Here is a 16,487-nt window from a genome sequence, read left to right as displayed (position 1 = left end):
TGTTTGGAAGGAGCAAGAGCTGTTCATCCCATCTCAAACAAAAGGAAACTGATATCCAGAAGGGTTGGTTGCTAAGATGAAGTCAGGCCTGACACTCAGGTATCCTGCCTCCTTCCCGATGATGTTGACAAATCTGTCCAGGAAGAAACCACTTCTAAGGAACCTGCTTCTAAGGAACATGAGAATGTGGTGCTATGATCCAGTGGAATTGTTAGTGCCCTGGCCAACTTCACTTTTGAAAGCTCTGCTGAAATCAGACCTGCTAGAAATTTCTGTAGTCGCCAGAGAATGTGACTAACTACACTAATAACCCAGAGAGACACTTTAGAAGCTTCCCCGTGGTCAAAGACACTTCCACTGGCCTTGGGTCAGGGAATCTGGTTTCCACCCCTCCATCTGTCATATTAGGCTTTTTGTACATCAAGTTCCTTCTTTGGGAGTCAAAGGACTTATTAGAGAAACTTCTAAAGTGTAAAATGATCCTAGCTCAATATACAGAAACTCCTGTGAGAGAGATTTTTGTCCAATATCACTAATGACCTAAAGCAATTATTCTTTTTAAGATTTTATTTATTTATTTGAGAGAGAGAGAGAGAGAGCAAGAGTGAGAAAGCACAAGTGGGGGGAGAGCAGAGGAAGAGGGAGAAGTAGACTCCCTGCTGAGCAGAGAGCCTGATGCTAGGCTCAAACCCAGAACCCCAAGATCATGACCTACGCCGAAGGCAGACGTCCAACCGACTGAGCCACCCAGGTGCCCCTGAAGCAATTATTCTTATCTCCTTTTTAAATATGTGTGTATATAATATACACTTTTCATATATATTAGAATGCATATAATAGTATATATGCAGACACACACCATTCTTGAAAACTTCCCTACATATGTACATATATGTATATTTATATATATCTCTTTCAGTCTAACTGGGAAATCTGTTTCAAAATCAACTTCTGCTCTCTTCTTGGACTTGATATATAGCCAAGCAGGCCATTCTCGATTAACACAGCTCCCTCCTGGGAAAAGTCACAGAATAACTTTATTGATTTTTCTTTACCCTTCTCCACATTTCTCTGCTGAAATGTTGTCTTAACTCTTAAATGTAAAAGCAAAAGGAAAACAAAATTAAAACAAAGAGATCTGCTTCTTGAGGATCATGTTGATTCTCTATTTTTCTATATTCTAAAAAAACTTTTTTTTTGAGGAACAGGGTATTTGTGTGGGGGTAGTAAAGAAAAGAGAAAATGATGTGTTTTCCAAGGGTTTTGTGCAACAGATTTCTTTACATTGAAACCGGTGTTTTACACACAATGCTGGACTCAGTGCTACATAAACCTCTTCTCCTCGTTCTCTCATGACTTGGCCAGCCATCTTTGAAAACTGCCAAGACTTTTTGGCAAACGATCCCTCCAATGTTTCCAGGAGCATACCCAATGCATAGGAATATAGGGAATGTTTATTTCTCATCAGATTTTCCTACCCCAAAAGGTCCCAACAAGATTAAGTATTTTATTATTATTTCTTTAAGATTAAGTATTTTAGAAGCAGAAAATTCTTTACTGATCAAATTTCAGGATGACTGATATAATTTAGGAGTTTTTCTGATGCACTATGAGAGAGGTCAGAACGAGGGTCTCTGGGTAGCCTTTCTGCATGGACTTCTCATGATGATCCGGGAATGCTGACCCAGAGCCTCACTCTTGCTCTCCTTCCAGCTTCTGAAGTGCCCTGAACCCTGGATTCTGACTATGCCCTGGTGGGGTCAGGACAGTGGGAGGAAGACAAGGGGGATACTTGAGTGGCTTAAAGTAAAAGCTCTAAAAGACAGTTTGCATTTTCTTTTCTTCCCCTACCCCCACCCCCCACTCCACGGATTTACTGTACTTGCTCTACTGACTGAATTCACAAAAGCCTAGTAGAATTCCTATTTCCTTCAGTTCTCTTTTCTATTACCCACTGCTTTTCCTGTAAAGGGAAGAAAAGGCTTGGCTGATTTACACTACAATCACAATCTGATTCTTCCCCACTTTAAGCAAATAAAGATGCCTTGTGAAATGAACGGATTGTGTTATTTAAAAATTGAAAGCGTATGTGAAGGAACCACCCCTTAGAAACAAGCTTTAGAAAAGTACAGGAGGAAAATGAAACCCTGTGAGTAAACAAGGTTACAGTGATGCACACTGTTGAGTACAATCTAGTAGAGCAATTATTAACAATATGACAAATATCTACTTCCAGTGCACAAATAAAATACACTCAAAACCACAAAAAGATAGTGATGTGCTATGCTTCCCTGCATTTTAATCACAGTGATGTGTGGTTTTTTGTTTTGTTTTGCTTTGTTTTTGAACAAAATACCCTTGCAAACTTAGTTTTAATTAAATGTCATCTTACTTTTTACTGGCTAGTTTATCTTTTTTTTTTTTTTTTCATCTTGTTTCTCTGCACATCTTGAATCAGAGAGTGATTTGGAAGCATTATGGGTGCAAGTGGGTAGACAAGCACGCTAAGAATTGGGTCATCTTGTTGAAATCAAGTTCACTTCTGTGTAGTACAGCAGGAAGAATGGGGAAAATGTGTCCTAATATCTTGCTGTATCTGTCCCAACTCATTCCTTTCATAGCGCCTCAGCAGGGGGAGTTATGTAGCAATGCAATTTGTATCCTGGTTAAATAGGAAAGTCTCTGGAGTTCATTTCCAAGAACAGCCCCCCTCATGGCAGAGGAGCCAAGATTGTACCTTGTAAGAGGAAACACTGTTTCCTTAAGCAATATAGGCTCTTTGTTGAAACTGGCAACAGTGTTCCAGCTGCAGGCAAGAGGGTCGGCTCTGCCTCTGGATAAATGGAACTGCCTGAAGCTCATCCCATCCAGGCAATACAAAGCATGCTCTCAGTTTCCAAGATCTAATAGGAAGGTCTTTCCTGGCTTCCTACAGCACCCAGATGGAACACAAGAGATTCACCACAATTTGAAGCTACTGTGTAAGAAAAGGTTCAGAATCAAACGTCCATTCATTCATTCGTGAAGCAACTTTTTATAGGGCGGCTCTCACATAGACTGGGCTTTGCCTAAGCACAGTGTTAGGTGGAAGAAAAAAAAGAGATTATATCCTGCCCTTCTGTTCTCAACTCCTACTATCCTTGGTTCTTCCTTTGATTTCAAGCAACTACTCAAAAATCCTCAGCTGAAAACAGCTTCCAAGGCTTCATGTATTCATTCCAATCTCTTTTCTCCAGACTCCCTGTAGAGTATCATTTGATCCAGGTTTGTGTGAATAAACACTATTAATTAATATTAAGTCTCGACAATGTCCTTCTCTCAACACGTTTGATGCTCAGAGCACAAAGAAGCTGTATCTACTCCCTCAAAGTGAGAAACATCCCTATCTTGATCTCTGACGTCTAAAAGGCAGGGGTACTTCTTTAGATTTTATTCCCAAATGTGATCAGCCCTGGGAGTACTTGCTTATTTCTCAGTCAGAAAGAACCTGGAGCTGTGGATGCCCAAGGGAGTCATTCCAACAGAAACTAGAATTTCCAGAGAGAGAAAATTTATCCAGCTGCCTTGTCTGGTGCTTATGATACATTTAAGTATCACCCTCCCCATGGTAGACTAGAGGGAATGATCAGCATGAATTAAATCATGTCTTTAATGATATATTGCAAATAATTTCCCTGGTGAAATAGCAAGTTCCTGACCATAGTATTGTACACACCAATAAATAAACAACTGCTATTATTTTAATGTTGTTTTTTTCACATCGGGAAGACCTCAGAAACCTCTTGTTTCAACTGATAGACTGGAATCGCTGAAAAATTTGCCTCGCCTTCCCACCCAGTTCTGTGGCTAAAATGTATTGGGAAAATGGTGCATTAGTCACAACTCTAATTGGGAAAAGCGTGATTATCATAGGGAACTGATTTGGTGATCTGTAGAGTACTATTATGTGGATACAAAAGAGACTTAAAATAGAAACGTCTAAGTTAGCAGTAGCAAAGAGACTGTGTGATTGGATCTGGTGTTCCAAATATTTTTTATCAAAGCAAAAGGAGAAAGAATGTGCCTTGCACAAATTAGCCCACAGTTCTTTCAAATAGAATCAGTAAGGAGCATATACAAAGGTAAGATTATCTGTAAGGAAACATCTTCTCCTTTCACAACAAGCCATGGAGATTGCTTTAGTTATCACAGCCTTGGCCTCTTAACTGCCCTTATGCCATTTGGGTAGGAACTCAGGAACCAATGATTCCCCCAATTAGCCATATGGCTCAGCGGTTTAGTGCCACCTTCAGCCCCGGGGCATGATCCTGGGGCCGCGGGATCGAGTCCCATGTCGGGCTCCCTGCATGGAGCCTGCTTCTCCCTCTGCCTCTCCCTGTGTCTCTCATGAGTAAATAAATAAAATCTTAAAAAAAAAAAAAGAACTGTAGCATCTGCTGTCATCAAAATAATGGCAGGCTTACAGACAAAGGCTGATGAGTAGTAGGGAGACAACAGGGAGTTATACAGCATACTTTGAGATAAGGCTGTTTGGAATCTTCTTTGCCACTTCTGTATATTTCATGCTGTAGGCAGGACAAATATTCAGGGAATACTTTGGAGTCTTTCTAAACATAGAGTGATTCCAACACTCAATTGGGGAGCCACAGAGTATTCTATTCTGGCAAAGGTAGAATTTAAAGGTAACTTGGGAAAATCCCTCAAGTGCCTTGTAGAAAACCAAAATGGGCAAAGTATAATTAAAACCATTAACCAAGAAGATGGATAATGGAATCATTCAGGTTTGCATCTGAAAGCCAGATCTGCCACTTAATAACTTTGTGGACTTGGGCAGAGTACTTAACTTTTTGAAACCTTACCTCAGATTCCTGATTTATAAAATGGGGATAATAATATTTTCTTTTTAAAAAATATATTATTTATTTATTTATTTATTTATTTATTTATGAGAGTGTGCACCATCAGGGGGAGGGGCAAGTGGAGAGGGAGAGAATCTCAAGCAGACTCCATGCTGAGTGTGGAACCTGATGTGGGGCTTGATCTCATAACCCCGAAATCATAACCAGGGCTCAAACCAAGAGCTGGATGCTCATCTGAATAATAATATTTTCTATGCCTACTTATTTTAAGGTTACATGATACAAGGAATATAAATTGTTTGTGATAATGTCTGGCATATAGTAAACACTCACAATGTTAGTTCCTTATTTCTTCTCTCCCTTTATTGATGCATACTTTCCCAATTTCCATTTATCCTCTCTCTCCTGAGCTTATAGAATGCTGACTTTTCTATAATTATCAGCAAGTCTATTTCATTAATTAATTTTGTTTTAAGATTTTATTTATTTATTCATGATAGACACACAGAGAGAGGCAGATACATAGGCAGAGGGAGAAGCAGGCTCACTACCGGGAGCCTGATGCAGGATTCAATCCCAGCACCCTGAGTTCACAACCTGAGCCAAAGGCAGACGCTCAACTGCTGAGCCACTCGGGCATCCCAAGTCTATATAATTTAATAGTTTTAAAAAGTATTCTAAATATAAGACCTAGAAGTAATATGAACATTGAATATAACTTGCCTTTTTTTTGTAAAAGATGCTCATAATCTACTAAGGAGGTTAGAAACATGGGTGCGTAACTATAAATTAGATAATGGTAAGTGGAATTGATTGATTAAACATTGGGGGTGGATGGTACCTAATACGTACCAAGCACCATATAGGGTGGCAGAGACTCAGATATATAGGATGCAATCATTAAACTTCAAGGCCCTTAACTTACTATACAAAGAGATATGTGGGCAAACAATCACAAAGGAAGGTGGAGAGTACAAATGATACCAGATAAAGTAGTGGCACAAAGAATGTGAAATCACTTTTGTTGGAAGTATCTGGGAAAGTTTCAGGAAGATAAGGTATCTAAGACTAACATATAAAAATGACTAGGATAGAACATAGATAAAATGAGCAAGTTCCTTGAAAAATACAACTTGCTAAAACTGACACAGGTGAAACAGAAAATCTAAATGGCTTTACATCTCTCAGAGTAGTTGAATCCATTATCTAAACCTTCCCACAGAGAAAACCAGGTCCAATAATATGATTGGTGATTCCTATCAAATATCCACGTAAGAACGAACACTAATCTCACAAAACTTTTCTAAAAAGCAGAAGAGGGAATGCTTCCTAACTCATTCTTTACCAATATTGGAAAATAAATTACAAGGCAATTGCAGGACCAATATCCTTCATAAACATAAATGCAAAAATCCTTAACAAATTTTTAATAAATCAAATCTTGCAAAATATTTTAAAAAATGGTCATCCATTAGGATTTATTCCAGCAATGTAAGATTGTTTTGTATTTTAAAATCAAGGTAACTCATCATATTAATAGGATAAATGGGGAAAAGCACATCATTATTTCAATAGATGCAGAAAAATTATTTGATAAAATTCATATTCATTTTTTAATTAAAAAACCTCTCCACATATTATTAATAAAAAAGGAATTTTCTCAATCTGATAACAGGCATTATATTTAAAAAGTGTATTGTAGACACCATCCTTAATGCTTAATTATAAAATTATTTCCTCTTAATGTTGGGAAAAGGCCTGCTTTTATCACTTCTAGTCACCATTTCATTGGACATCTTAGTAATTGTAATAAAGCAAGAAAAAGAAAAGGCATGACTGACTAGAAAGAGAAGTAAAATTGCCTCTATTTATAACTAGTGTGCTTGTTTATGTAGAAAATCCTAAAATAATCTACATAACAATGACAGAACTAATAATTGCATTTAGCAAAATTATAAGATATAAGATTAATACATGCAAGTCAATTATATATTTAGATACTAGCAGCAAATCATTTGAAATGAAGGATTTTAAACCATTTATAATAACATCATAAGATGTAAAATGCTTAGGAATAAATTTTCAAAAATATGCATGTGGTGAGGTGTCTGGGTGGCTCAGTCAGTTAAGCAACTGCCTTTGGCTCAGGTCATGGTCCCGGATGGAGTCTTGCATGGGACTTCCTGCTCAGAGGGGAGCCTGCTTTTCCCTCTGCCTCTGCCTCCCCCTCCCCACTTATTCTCTCTCAAAATAAATAAATAAAATCTTTTAAAAAAATATCAATATAGTGAGTTCAATTGTGGCTCCTAAAACATATGTGTACCTGGAACCTCAGAATGTGATCTTTTTTGGCAAAAAGGTCTTTGCAGATGCAATTAAGTTTAACATCTTGAGATGAAATCATCCTGCATTTGGCTGTTCCCTAAGTCCAATGACAGTGTCCTTAAAAGAGACGAAAAGGAGACAACACTGTGACCTAGAGGGGACACAAGAAGAGAGGTTAGCTGAGGAATAATAAGGATTGCTAGGAGCCTCCAGAAGCTAGGCATGGAACAGATTCTCCCGTAAAGAGTCTGGAGAGAACTGACCTGCCAATACCTGACTGGACTTTTGGCCCTGAACTGCAAGAATCAATCTCTGCTTTATTTATTTATTTATTTATTTATTTATTTATTTATTTATTTATTTTAAAGATTTTATTTATTTATGAGAGGCACACACAGAGAGAGGTAGAAACACAAGCAGAGGGAGAAGCAGGCTCCCTGTAGGGAGCCCGATGTGGGACTCCATCCCAGGACCCCAGGATCATGCCCTGAGCCAAAGGCAGGTGCTCAACCACTAAGCCACCCAGAGTCTCCAATTTTTATTGTTTTAAACAAACCTATTTGTGGTAATCTGTTAAAGAAGCCAAAAGAAACTAATACTAGGTGTACAAGCTTCATAGTGAAAGGGCAAAATATTGCTGGTAGAAGTTAAAGACCTAAAGAAACGCAGAGATATACCAGGTTCAAAGACTGGAAGATATCATTAAGATATCAATTCTACCCAAAGGGTGCTATAGATTCAAAGAAATCTGACAGTCAAAATTTTAGCAAGCTTTCTTTCCTCTTTTTATTTGCAGAAATTGACAAGCTAATTTTAAAATTTATATGGACAGGGGATCCCTGGGTGGCGCAGCGTGGACATAAAACGTTTCTAGAATTTTCAGAGTAGTTTTAAAAGAACGGAGGTTTCATTACTACTTTATTTCAAGATTTACTATAGAGTTACAATAATAAAGCAAGTGTGATACTGGAGGATAAGATAGACATACAGATTAATGGAAAAGAATAGAATCCAAAAATAGACTCCCACTGATACGGTCAATTGAATTTTTTTGACAAAAGTGCCAAAGCAATTTAGTGGGGGAAAAAGTCATTTCAACAAATGGTGCTAGAACAAGATAACTGTATAGAAAAGAGTAAACATTAATCCTTATTTAACCATATACAAAAATTACCTCAAAGTAAATGACAGACTTTAATGTAAAAGCTAAAACTATAGAGGCACCTGGGTGGCTCAGTGGTTGAGCATCTGCCTTTGGCTCGGGGCATGATCCTGGGGTCCTGGGATCGGGGAGCCTGCTTCTCCCTCTGCCTATGTCTCTGCCTCACTCTGTGTATCTCTCATGAATAAATAAATAATTAAGAATATATTAAAAAAATAAAAGCTAAAACTATAAATCTTCTAGAAGAAAACATAGGAAAAAAATCTTTGAAATTTTGGAGGTAACCAAAGATAAAGATAAGACACAAAAAGACAAAGAACTGTAAGAGTAAAAACTGCTAAAGTAGACTTGATCAAAAAGTAAAACTTGGGATCCCTGGGTGGCGCAGCGGTTTAGCGCCTGCCTTTGGCCCAGGGCGCTATCCTGGAGACCCGGGATCGAATCCCACATCAGGCTCCCGGGGCATGGAGCCTGCTTCTCCCTCTGCCTGTGTCTCTGCCTCTCTCTCTCTCTGTGACTATCATAAATAAATAAAAAATTTAAAAAAAAAATTTAAAAAGTAAAACTTTTGCTCTTTCAAAGACACCATTAAGAAAATGAACATACATACCACAAAATGGGAGAGAACAACTACAAAACATGTGATATAACAGAAAGTATCTAACATCCATAAAGACATCTTATAACTCAATAATAATAACTAATAAAAAAACAAAATTTGGAGACAATACTTGCAAAACACCTGATATAGCTGAACAATATCTAGCATCCATAGAGACATCTTATAACCCAATAATAACTAATTAAAAAGATAAAATTTGGCTCAGTCAGTTAAGCATCTGCCTTTGTCTCGAGTCATGATCCTGGGGTCCTGGGATCGAGTCCTGCACTGGGCTCCCAGGTTAGTGGGGAGTCTGCTTCTCCCTCTGCCCTTCCCTCATGCTTGCTCTCTTCTTTCTTGCAAAAATAAATTAAAAATCTTTAAAAAAAAGATAAAATTTAAACACTTCACAAAAGAAGATACACAAAAGGCAAATAAGCACATGAAAAGATGCTGAAAGTCATTAGTCATTAGGGAAATGTAAATGAAAATCACAAGATGTTACTACACATCCATAAAAATGGCTAAATTTAAAAGATCAACCGTAACAAGTTTTGATGAGACCATGGAAAACTGGAACTCACATATGTTCTTGGTGGGAATATAAAGTGATCAACCACTGAGGACAACTTTTAGTTTCTGACAAAGTTCAATCTACATCTACCATATGATCCCATGATTCCACTCCTAGGGTTTACTAAAGAGAAATAATAGTGCATGTCCTCACCAAGACTTGTAAGCTAATGTTCATAGCAGGTTTATTTATCATAGGCAAAAACTGGAAGCAAGCCAAATGTCCATCAACTGGTAAATGGATAAACAAATTGTTATATATCCACAACACAATGAAGTATCACTCCCTGATAAGAACAAACTACTTACATATGTAATAGTACAGATGAGTCTCAAAGTCTTTTTACTGAAAGAAACCAGACATAAAAGAGTATATGCCATATTGATTCCATGTCTATAAAATTGTAGAAAATCCAAACCAAGCTGTAGAGACAAAAAGCAGATGAGAGTTTGGCTAGGGTTGGGGTGAGAGGAAGACAGACTACAAAGGGGACTAGGGAAACTTCTGGAAGGGATGGGACACTTTTTTTTTTGTAGATTTTTATTTATTTACTCGTGAGAGACACAGAAAGAGAGAGAGAGAGAGAGGCAGAGACACAGGCAGAGGGAGAAGCAGGCTCCATGCAGGGAGCCCAACATGGGACTAGATCCTGGGTCTCCAGGATCATTTCCTGGACTGAAGGTGGCGCTAAACCGCTGAGCCACCTGGGAGGCCCTACACTTTGTATTTTGCTTGTCATGGCTGTGTTATGGATGTGAGCCCTCCAAAATGCATCAGTTGCATATTTTAAATGGATGCAGTTTGTTGCATGTAAACTACATCTCAATAAATTTGCTAAACATATTGAAGAGAAAGATAGCAGATGGATGGGGGGAAGATGGGGCGTCCAGAGAGGAGCACAGGAACAAAGGCTCAGAAGCATAAATGCATACATGTCTTATCTCAAAAAAATAGTTTGTAAATTCCCTGCAGGTGGCAACCCTGTTTTGTGTTATATCTATGGTCCTCTCAGTGACCAGCAATGAGGAGGGCAATGATGTTTCTGAGTTGCATGGAATTATTCAGTATTTATCCACAGGTACTTGTTTAGAGAGTGTTAGATCTATTATCAGAAGACTAAATACAAAGCCCAATCATTTATCCTTCTGAGACCCCTAGAAGTCATTCTACCTCTCTACGCCTAAACTGCAAAATAAATAACAATATCTCTGTAATACAGTTGTTCGTAAAGGTTAAAATAATACCCATGATAGTACCTAATAATATTTCAGTACATGTTATGCATCCCCGACAAACAGTGGGGCTTCCAAACATATTTGTTGATTGACATGCCAACTGTTATTTGGTTGTTCATATACTCGAATCTCTTATTATCTGCATAAGTATCATCCATATCTAACGATTTTCCTAATCAGAGACACACTTCCATGTCACTTTGGTCAATGAAGCACTCCAGAAATTAGAGTTGATTTTAATATTAGGTTGAGCAGGATACAATTACCCAAGTAAATGCATTCTTTAAAAAAAATCACATAAAGCATTCCAAAATAGAAGTGACTTGGGGATTATGCATTGTTTCTAGATTTTCTATGCCACTGCTTTTGAGTAGTGCAGTCAATGGAGAGCACACTATTGTTTAAACAAAAACCAAACGCACTAAAGTTAAGCAAGTGGTGGGTAAATGTGGTCCCAATCTGAAGGTTTCAGGGAGAAACTAGAAGAAACTAGAACAATGGAGACAGCAAGAGCCCATGACTACAGAAAATCAAGGGAGAAGGAGGCTCCCTAATCCAGTGTCTCAGAACAAGAAAATTGCTAGAAGATGGACTTGAAGAAATAAGTAGCCAGACACATTTAGTAAAGGAACACAGGCAGGTATCACTCTTCCCAGAAATTAAATGGATAATATAACTACACTTTCAAAGGCCGATTGATTCATATGAATGCTTGCCCCAGATGGCAAGTGATAGAGGAGAACAGCTATATTCGTTGAGAAGTTCTGGGATAGAAGATGAGCCTTGCTAATTCTCTGTGTCCTGTGGTACTCTGATGAAGAACTCTCGATGACATAGAGGAAGATGTGGGTTGCTTTTTTATTTATTTTTTATTTTTTTATTTTTATAAATTTATTTTTTATTGGTGTTCAATTTGCCAACATATAGAATAACACCCAGTGCTCATCCCGTCAAGTGCCCACCTCAGTGCCCGTCACCCAGTCACCCCCCCGCCCACCTAGTTCGTTTCTGTGGGTTGCTTTTTAACACATTTTTGTTGGTAAACAAATTTTCTTCTTTTAATTTAGGGGTCAGCAAACTATAGCCCTTGAGCTAAGTCCACCCCGCAGTCTGTTATACCAGAACCCGCTTGCTCCCACTCGTTGCTCTTGTCTGTGGCCGCTTTCTCACCACAATGGCAGAGTTGAGTGGTTTCAACAGAGACCACTTGGCCCACAAAGCCTAAACTATTTATGCTCTGACCCTTTACAGATAAAATGTGATGGTCTCCTGTTGTGGAAAATGCAAAGTTAGATCCAGATACCAGTATATCTGCATCGATGTTATATCCAGTACGGGGCAGCTATTCTAAAAAGCTCTCTAGAAATTTGTTTCCTCTCATGGTGTTAGTGGGATCCTTTTTAAAACTGAATTCTCTCGGGATCCCTGGGTGGCGCAGTAGTTTACCGCCTGCCTTTGGCCCAGGGCGCGATCCTGGAGACCCGGGATCGAATCCCACATCGGGCTCCCGGTGCATGGAGCCTGCTTCTCCCTCTGCCTATGTCTCTGCCTCTCTCTCTCTCTCTGTGTGACTATCATAAATAAATAAATAAATTTTTTTAAAAATTGAATTCTCTCAATATTTCCTGAAACTACTTTGCTAAGATCAGTGAAAGGCTTTTCAAATATTGCAACTCATTTCACAAGTTTATGGAAGAAATTGTGCAATGAACTTAGAGAAGTTCAGTTTCGGGGTGCCACTTAAGTAGAACCAACTATGAGGCAATCTGTGTTTCTCTGTTCTTGTCTCATCAAGGAGCAGGATTCATCTTTGGACTTCTGTCTGGCTGTGGCCAAACTCTGAGGCCCCAGAGCTCAGAAGACTGTGCTAGCGAGCCCCAGAAGACAGAGCAGACAGGAAACCTTCCATTCCTAAGACTAATTTTCAGTTTTGCTTGTTAACGTATCCCCATTTATCACCTGCCCCTTAGAATCTGGGATTCTATTTGCTTCGACTTATTCCTCTTTTGTAAATTACTGCTCTGCCCTTTAACCTTAGCTCTGCTGTCACCAAACCCTTCCTGCTTATTTGAACTTCTAGTCCTGTTCCTTCCAGATAGCTCCAGGCTCATGCTATCAATAACCTAGCATGACTCTGGGTTTTTAGTCCTCCCTTGGGTTCCAGTTTAACCATGTATAAAATGGGACTGCTGTGTTTTCAGGTACTCTGCACAGATCTACCGAAGACAAATTACAAGGCCACTGCTGGAGATACAAACATTATCCTAATTTGCAAGCATAACAGATTCTCTTAATATTGATATGACTAAAGGTAATTTAAATGATGGTTGTCATCAAACTATTTCTGTATCAGTTTAAAATAGCCAATCTAGGGGCACCTGGGTGGCTCAGCGGTTGAGCATCTGCCTTCGGCTCAGGTCATGATCTGTGGTCCTGGGATTGGGTCTCACATCAGGCTCCCTGAGGGGAGCCTGCTTCTCCCTCTGCTTATCTCTCTGTATCTCTCATGAATAAATAAACCAAATCTTTAAAAAAATAAAATAGCCTATCTAGAAATTATCATAAACTTTACAACTTAAAAATATCTTTCCTCTAAAGAGTATGGCCTCATGCTCATTCATAGAATAACCTAAAAATAGCGAAGAAATAAAAGAAAGCTACATATTCACCTGACACATGAAAAGCCCATCTGAGTATTTACAGGGACTCACAAATAACCTTCAAGAGCTTCACACAAACCCTGAAGCTCTGAGCTAATCATGGTACTTCTTAATCTTTCTCTCTTCTTTTGTTTTTTTAAGATTTTATTTATTTATTCATGAGAGACACACAGAGAGAGGCAGAGACACACAGGCAGAGGGAGAAGCAGGCTGCCTGCAGGGAGCCCAATGTGGGACTCGATCCCAGGACCCTGGGATCAGGGCCTGAGCCAAAGGCAGATGCTCAACCACTGAGCCACCCAGGTGCTGTGATCTTTCGATAATAAAATACAGTTGTGGGGCAGCCCGGGTGGCTCAGCGGTTTAGCGCCGCCTTCAGTCCAGGGCGTGATCCTGGAGACCGAGGATCGAGTCCCACGTCAGGCTCCCTGCATGGAGCCTGCTTCTCCCTCTGCCTGTGTCTCTGCCTCTTTCTCTTGGTGTCTCTTGTGGATAAATAAATAAAATCTTTTAAAAAAAAATACAGTTGTAATCTTCAAAGTGACTGTTTCTTTTTTCCATCTCTACCTAAAGGTTGTGTGTCTAGCTTAGCCTTCAGTGCTTGGCTCTCAGAGCATTGTCCGCTGGTCACTAGGGAAACAACTCTCTTCAGAAGCACTGGAAATGACAGTATTTCTAGTAATGATTGAACACCACTTTCCTTTGGTTGAACAAAATGCCTATCAGTGAAATTAAGAAAAATTGTGTATGCACAGGCGTGTATTTGGGAGAAGGCACCCAAGATGGGAGTCTAATATTTATATTTATTTTTATAATTTCGTAGTAAGCTAAATTTTTATTGCATCTGATTGACTACAGGAAAGTGTATAATTTCTCCACTTTCCAGACATGAGACTTTGCTTTCCATCCCTAAAACATGTTCTAACATGTGACCTAATATTCTCTACTGTAAAGAGAGCAACTCACCCTACTCCCTGATCCTAAGATCAGTATTTCTTCTGCCTCAACTTCCTAGCACCCAGCCTACAGCAGTGAGCAGATCACATACTTTTGGACCCTCAACGCAGCAATTTGGGTGTCTCCACAATACTCTAAGCCTTTATTTTAGAATCTCACTTAGACCTGTATATTGACTCAGTTCATTTACAGTTTACCTCACCCTTGATTGACTCTTTCCCTAAGCCTGATTATGTTTCAGAGAAACAGGGTCCAAGTGACACAGGGGGAGCAGCTGAGGAACAAGGACAAGACCAGGAGAAGGAACTGCCAGCCATGAAGACTAAGAAGCAAAAAAACAAAGGAAGACTGTATGAGAGTGTAGAATTCAGCAATGGCCATTTCCTAAGGTGACCCTTAGCCACCAAATGGGTTAGGTACAAAATACTGTTTTAAAAGGCTAAGAAGTCTGAAGTGCTGTGATGCTTGCACTGATAGCTTTTATTCTTATAAAAATGTGCTTATATGGAGGACTTTGTTTCTTGATAAAATAGGATAGCTGAGGAATTGCTAACATAATTGAAGAGGGGCTCATTTAACACTTTTAGGTGGCTGTTATACACTTTTTTCTCTCTTGTTCTTTCATGTAGGGTCTATACGCCCAGACAGGGCCAGACTGTGTGACTTCTGCCCCATGCATAAGCACAGTCAGGAGCTTAACGAATGTCTGGTGACAATGATGAACAAGAGCTTAATAACGGGGTGTTCTCTAAAGGCTGATTAATGGGGCCTCAAGTTAATATGTTTTTCATTCTCTCTTTGCACTCATTTTTTAGTGGGTGTAGAGAGACGACAAATTGAACATTCATTGAAAGAAAAAAGCAGAATGTTCTCTCTAGAAGTAGGTAGATAGCTTTGTTAGAAGATTTGCTGACAGTTAAGGAACAGGATTTCCAAGATTTTATTCCTCTGACTCATTCTATGATGTGGACATAATCTGTCTTAGCCAACCTCCATTTCCAAGATTTTCATAACCACATTTGCCATTTGCAACACATTATGAGGATCTGCAAAGTTAAGAGATCCTTGATTCAATCAGAAACAATACTTACTACTTTTGCAATACTCCATCTATGAGCTAGAAGACCAAGAAACCTTGTCTTTCTGCTAATGGATGACAACTGTGTAGTCTCAGGCTCCCCTCTGGGATATACTGGTCTCTCATCACCCGAGTCACAAAAAAAGAAAAAGAAAAAAGCAAAGAAAACCCACCTCACCTAAACAGGATTCCCCTTATTGATTCCTTTTTTTTTTTTTTTTTACCATCTATTGAGCCATCATTCTTCCAGATTTAGAAGGTGTAAGTGATCTTTGATTTGCCCCTCCCCTACCTTCCCCAGTCCATGTTTAAAAGAGTTACAAAGTCTATTGCTCTTCTGTGGACATGTGTCTTTTATCTGTTCCTTCCCGTCCACTTTTCACTGTTGTCTTTGATGAAGTTCTTCGCCTCCTCACCTCCTGGATAACTCCAGCAGTTTCCCTTCTAGCATCCCTCTCTTCACTTTGTTCCCCCTCCAGTCCATCTGGAGTTCCATTAACAGAATACATACTCTGCTTTAAATTCTGCTTTTATTTTATCATTCCCTAACCCAAAGTCTTCATTGGCAACTTACGCCATTTCACATCTATAAGATCATGCACGTGAGAAAACCCCACAAACAGTGTGACACTAGTGAATTATTGTCATCGGCAATAATGACTCTTCCTGGCTTTGGGGATATGACTTACTGTAACCCATCTTCCTTGAAGTACATAACCTGATTTGAAACTTATGGCAAACATGCTACTTTGGGCTCTAGTTGGGTCAAGCTCAACACTGCCAACAAGCATGCCCTGCTCTTCCTTACCATGTATGTGTTCCCTCCAGAGGGAGACATGGCAGCTGCATGACAGCACAGGTGGGAGCTTTGTATATTGTGAAATAACCAGACATACATGGAATTCCCAAGAGCTCTGTTCTTGACCCTGTCTTGTTTATTTTATTAAATTCTTGGATGAAAATAGATTATATTCTTATCAAATCTTCAGGCATTACAAGTGAAGGGAAATAAAAGCTATGCCAGATGACAAGATCAA

General features: G+C 39.1%; 1 protein-coding gene across 1 annotated transcript in view; it reads right to left on the bottom strand.

Annotated features, from left to right (window-relative positions):
• Positions 1-723: 723 nt before the first annotated feature.
• BLID (BH3-like motif containing, cell death inducer) overlaps positions 724-16,487 on the bottom strand; it is a 49,155-nt gene continuing 33,391 nt past the window's right edge. Inside the window, 2 exon segments of the mRNA XM_041772994.1 lie at positions 724-2,793; positions 2,796-2,903. Coding sequence (XP_041628928.1) covers positions 2,626-2,793; positions 2,796-2,903 — 276 coding nt within the window. The 3' untranslated portion in view covers positions 724-2,625.

The sequence above is a fragment of the Vulpes lagopus genome, chromosome 10, assembly GCF_018345385.1.
Source record: "Vulpes lagopus strain Blue_001 chromosome 10, ASM1834538v1, whole genome shotgun sequence".
NCBI lineage: Eukaryota > Metazoa > Chordata > Mammalia > Carnivora > Canidae > Vulpes > Vulpes lagopus.
The sequence above is the reverse complement of the archived record's forward strand: the minus strand, read 5'-3'. Positions and strand labels throughout refer to the sequence as shown.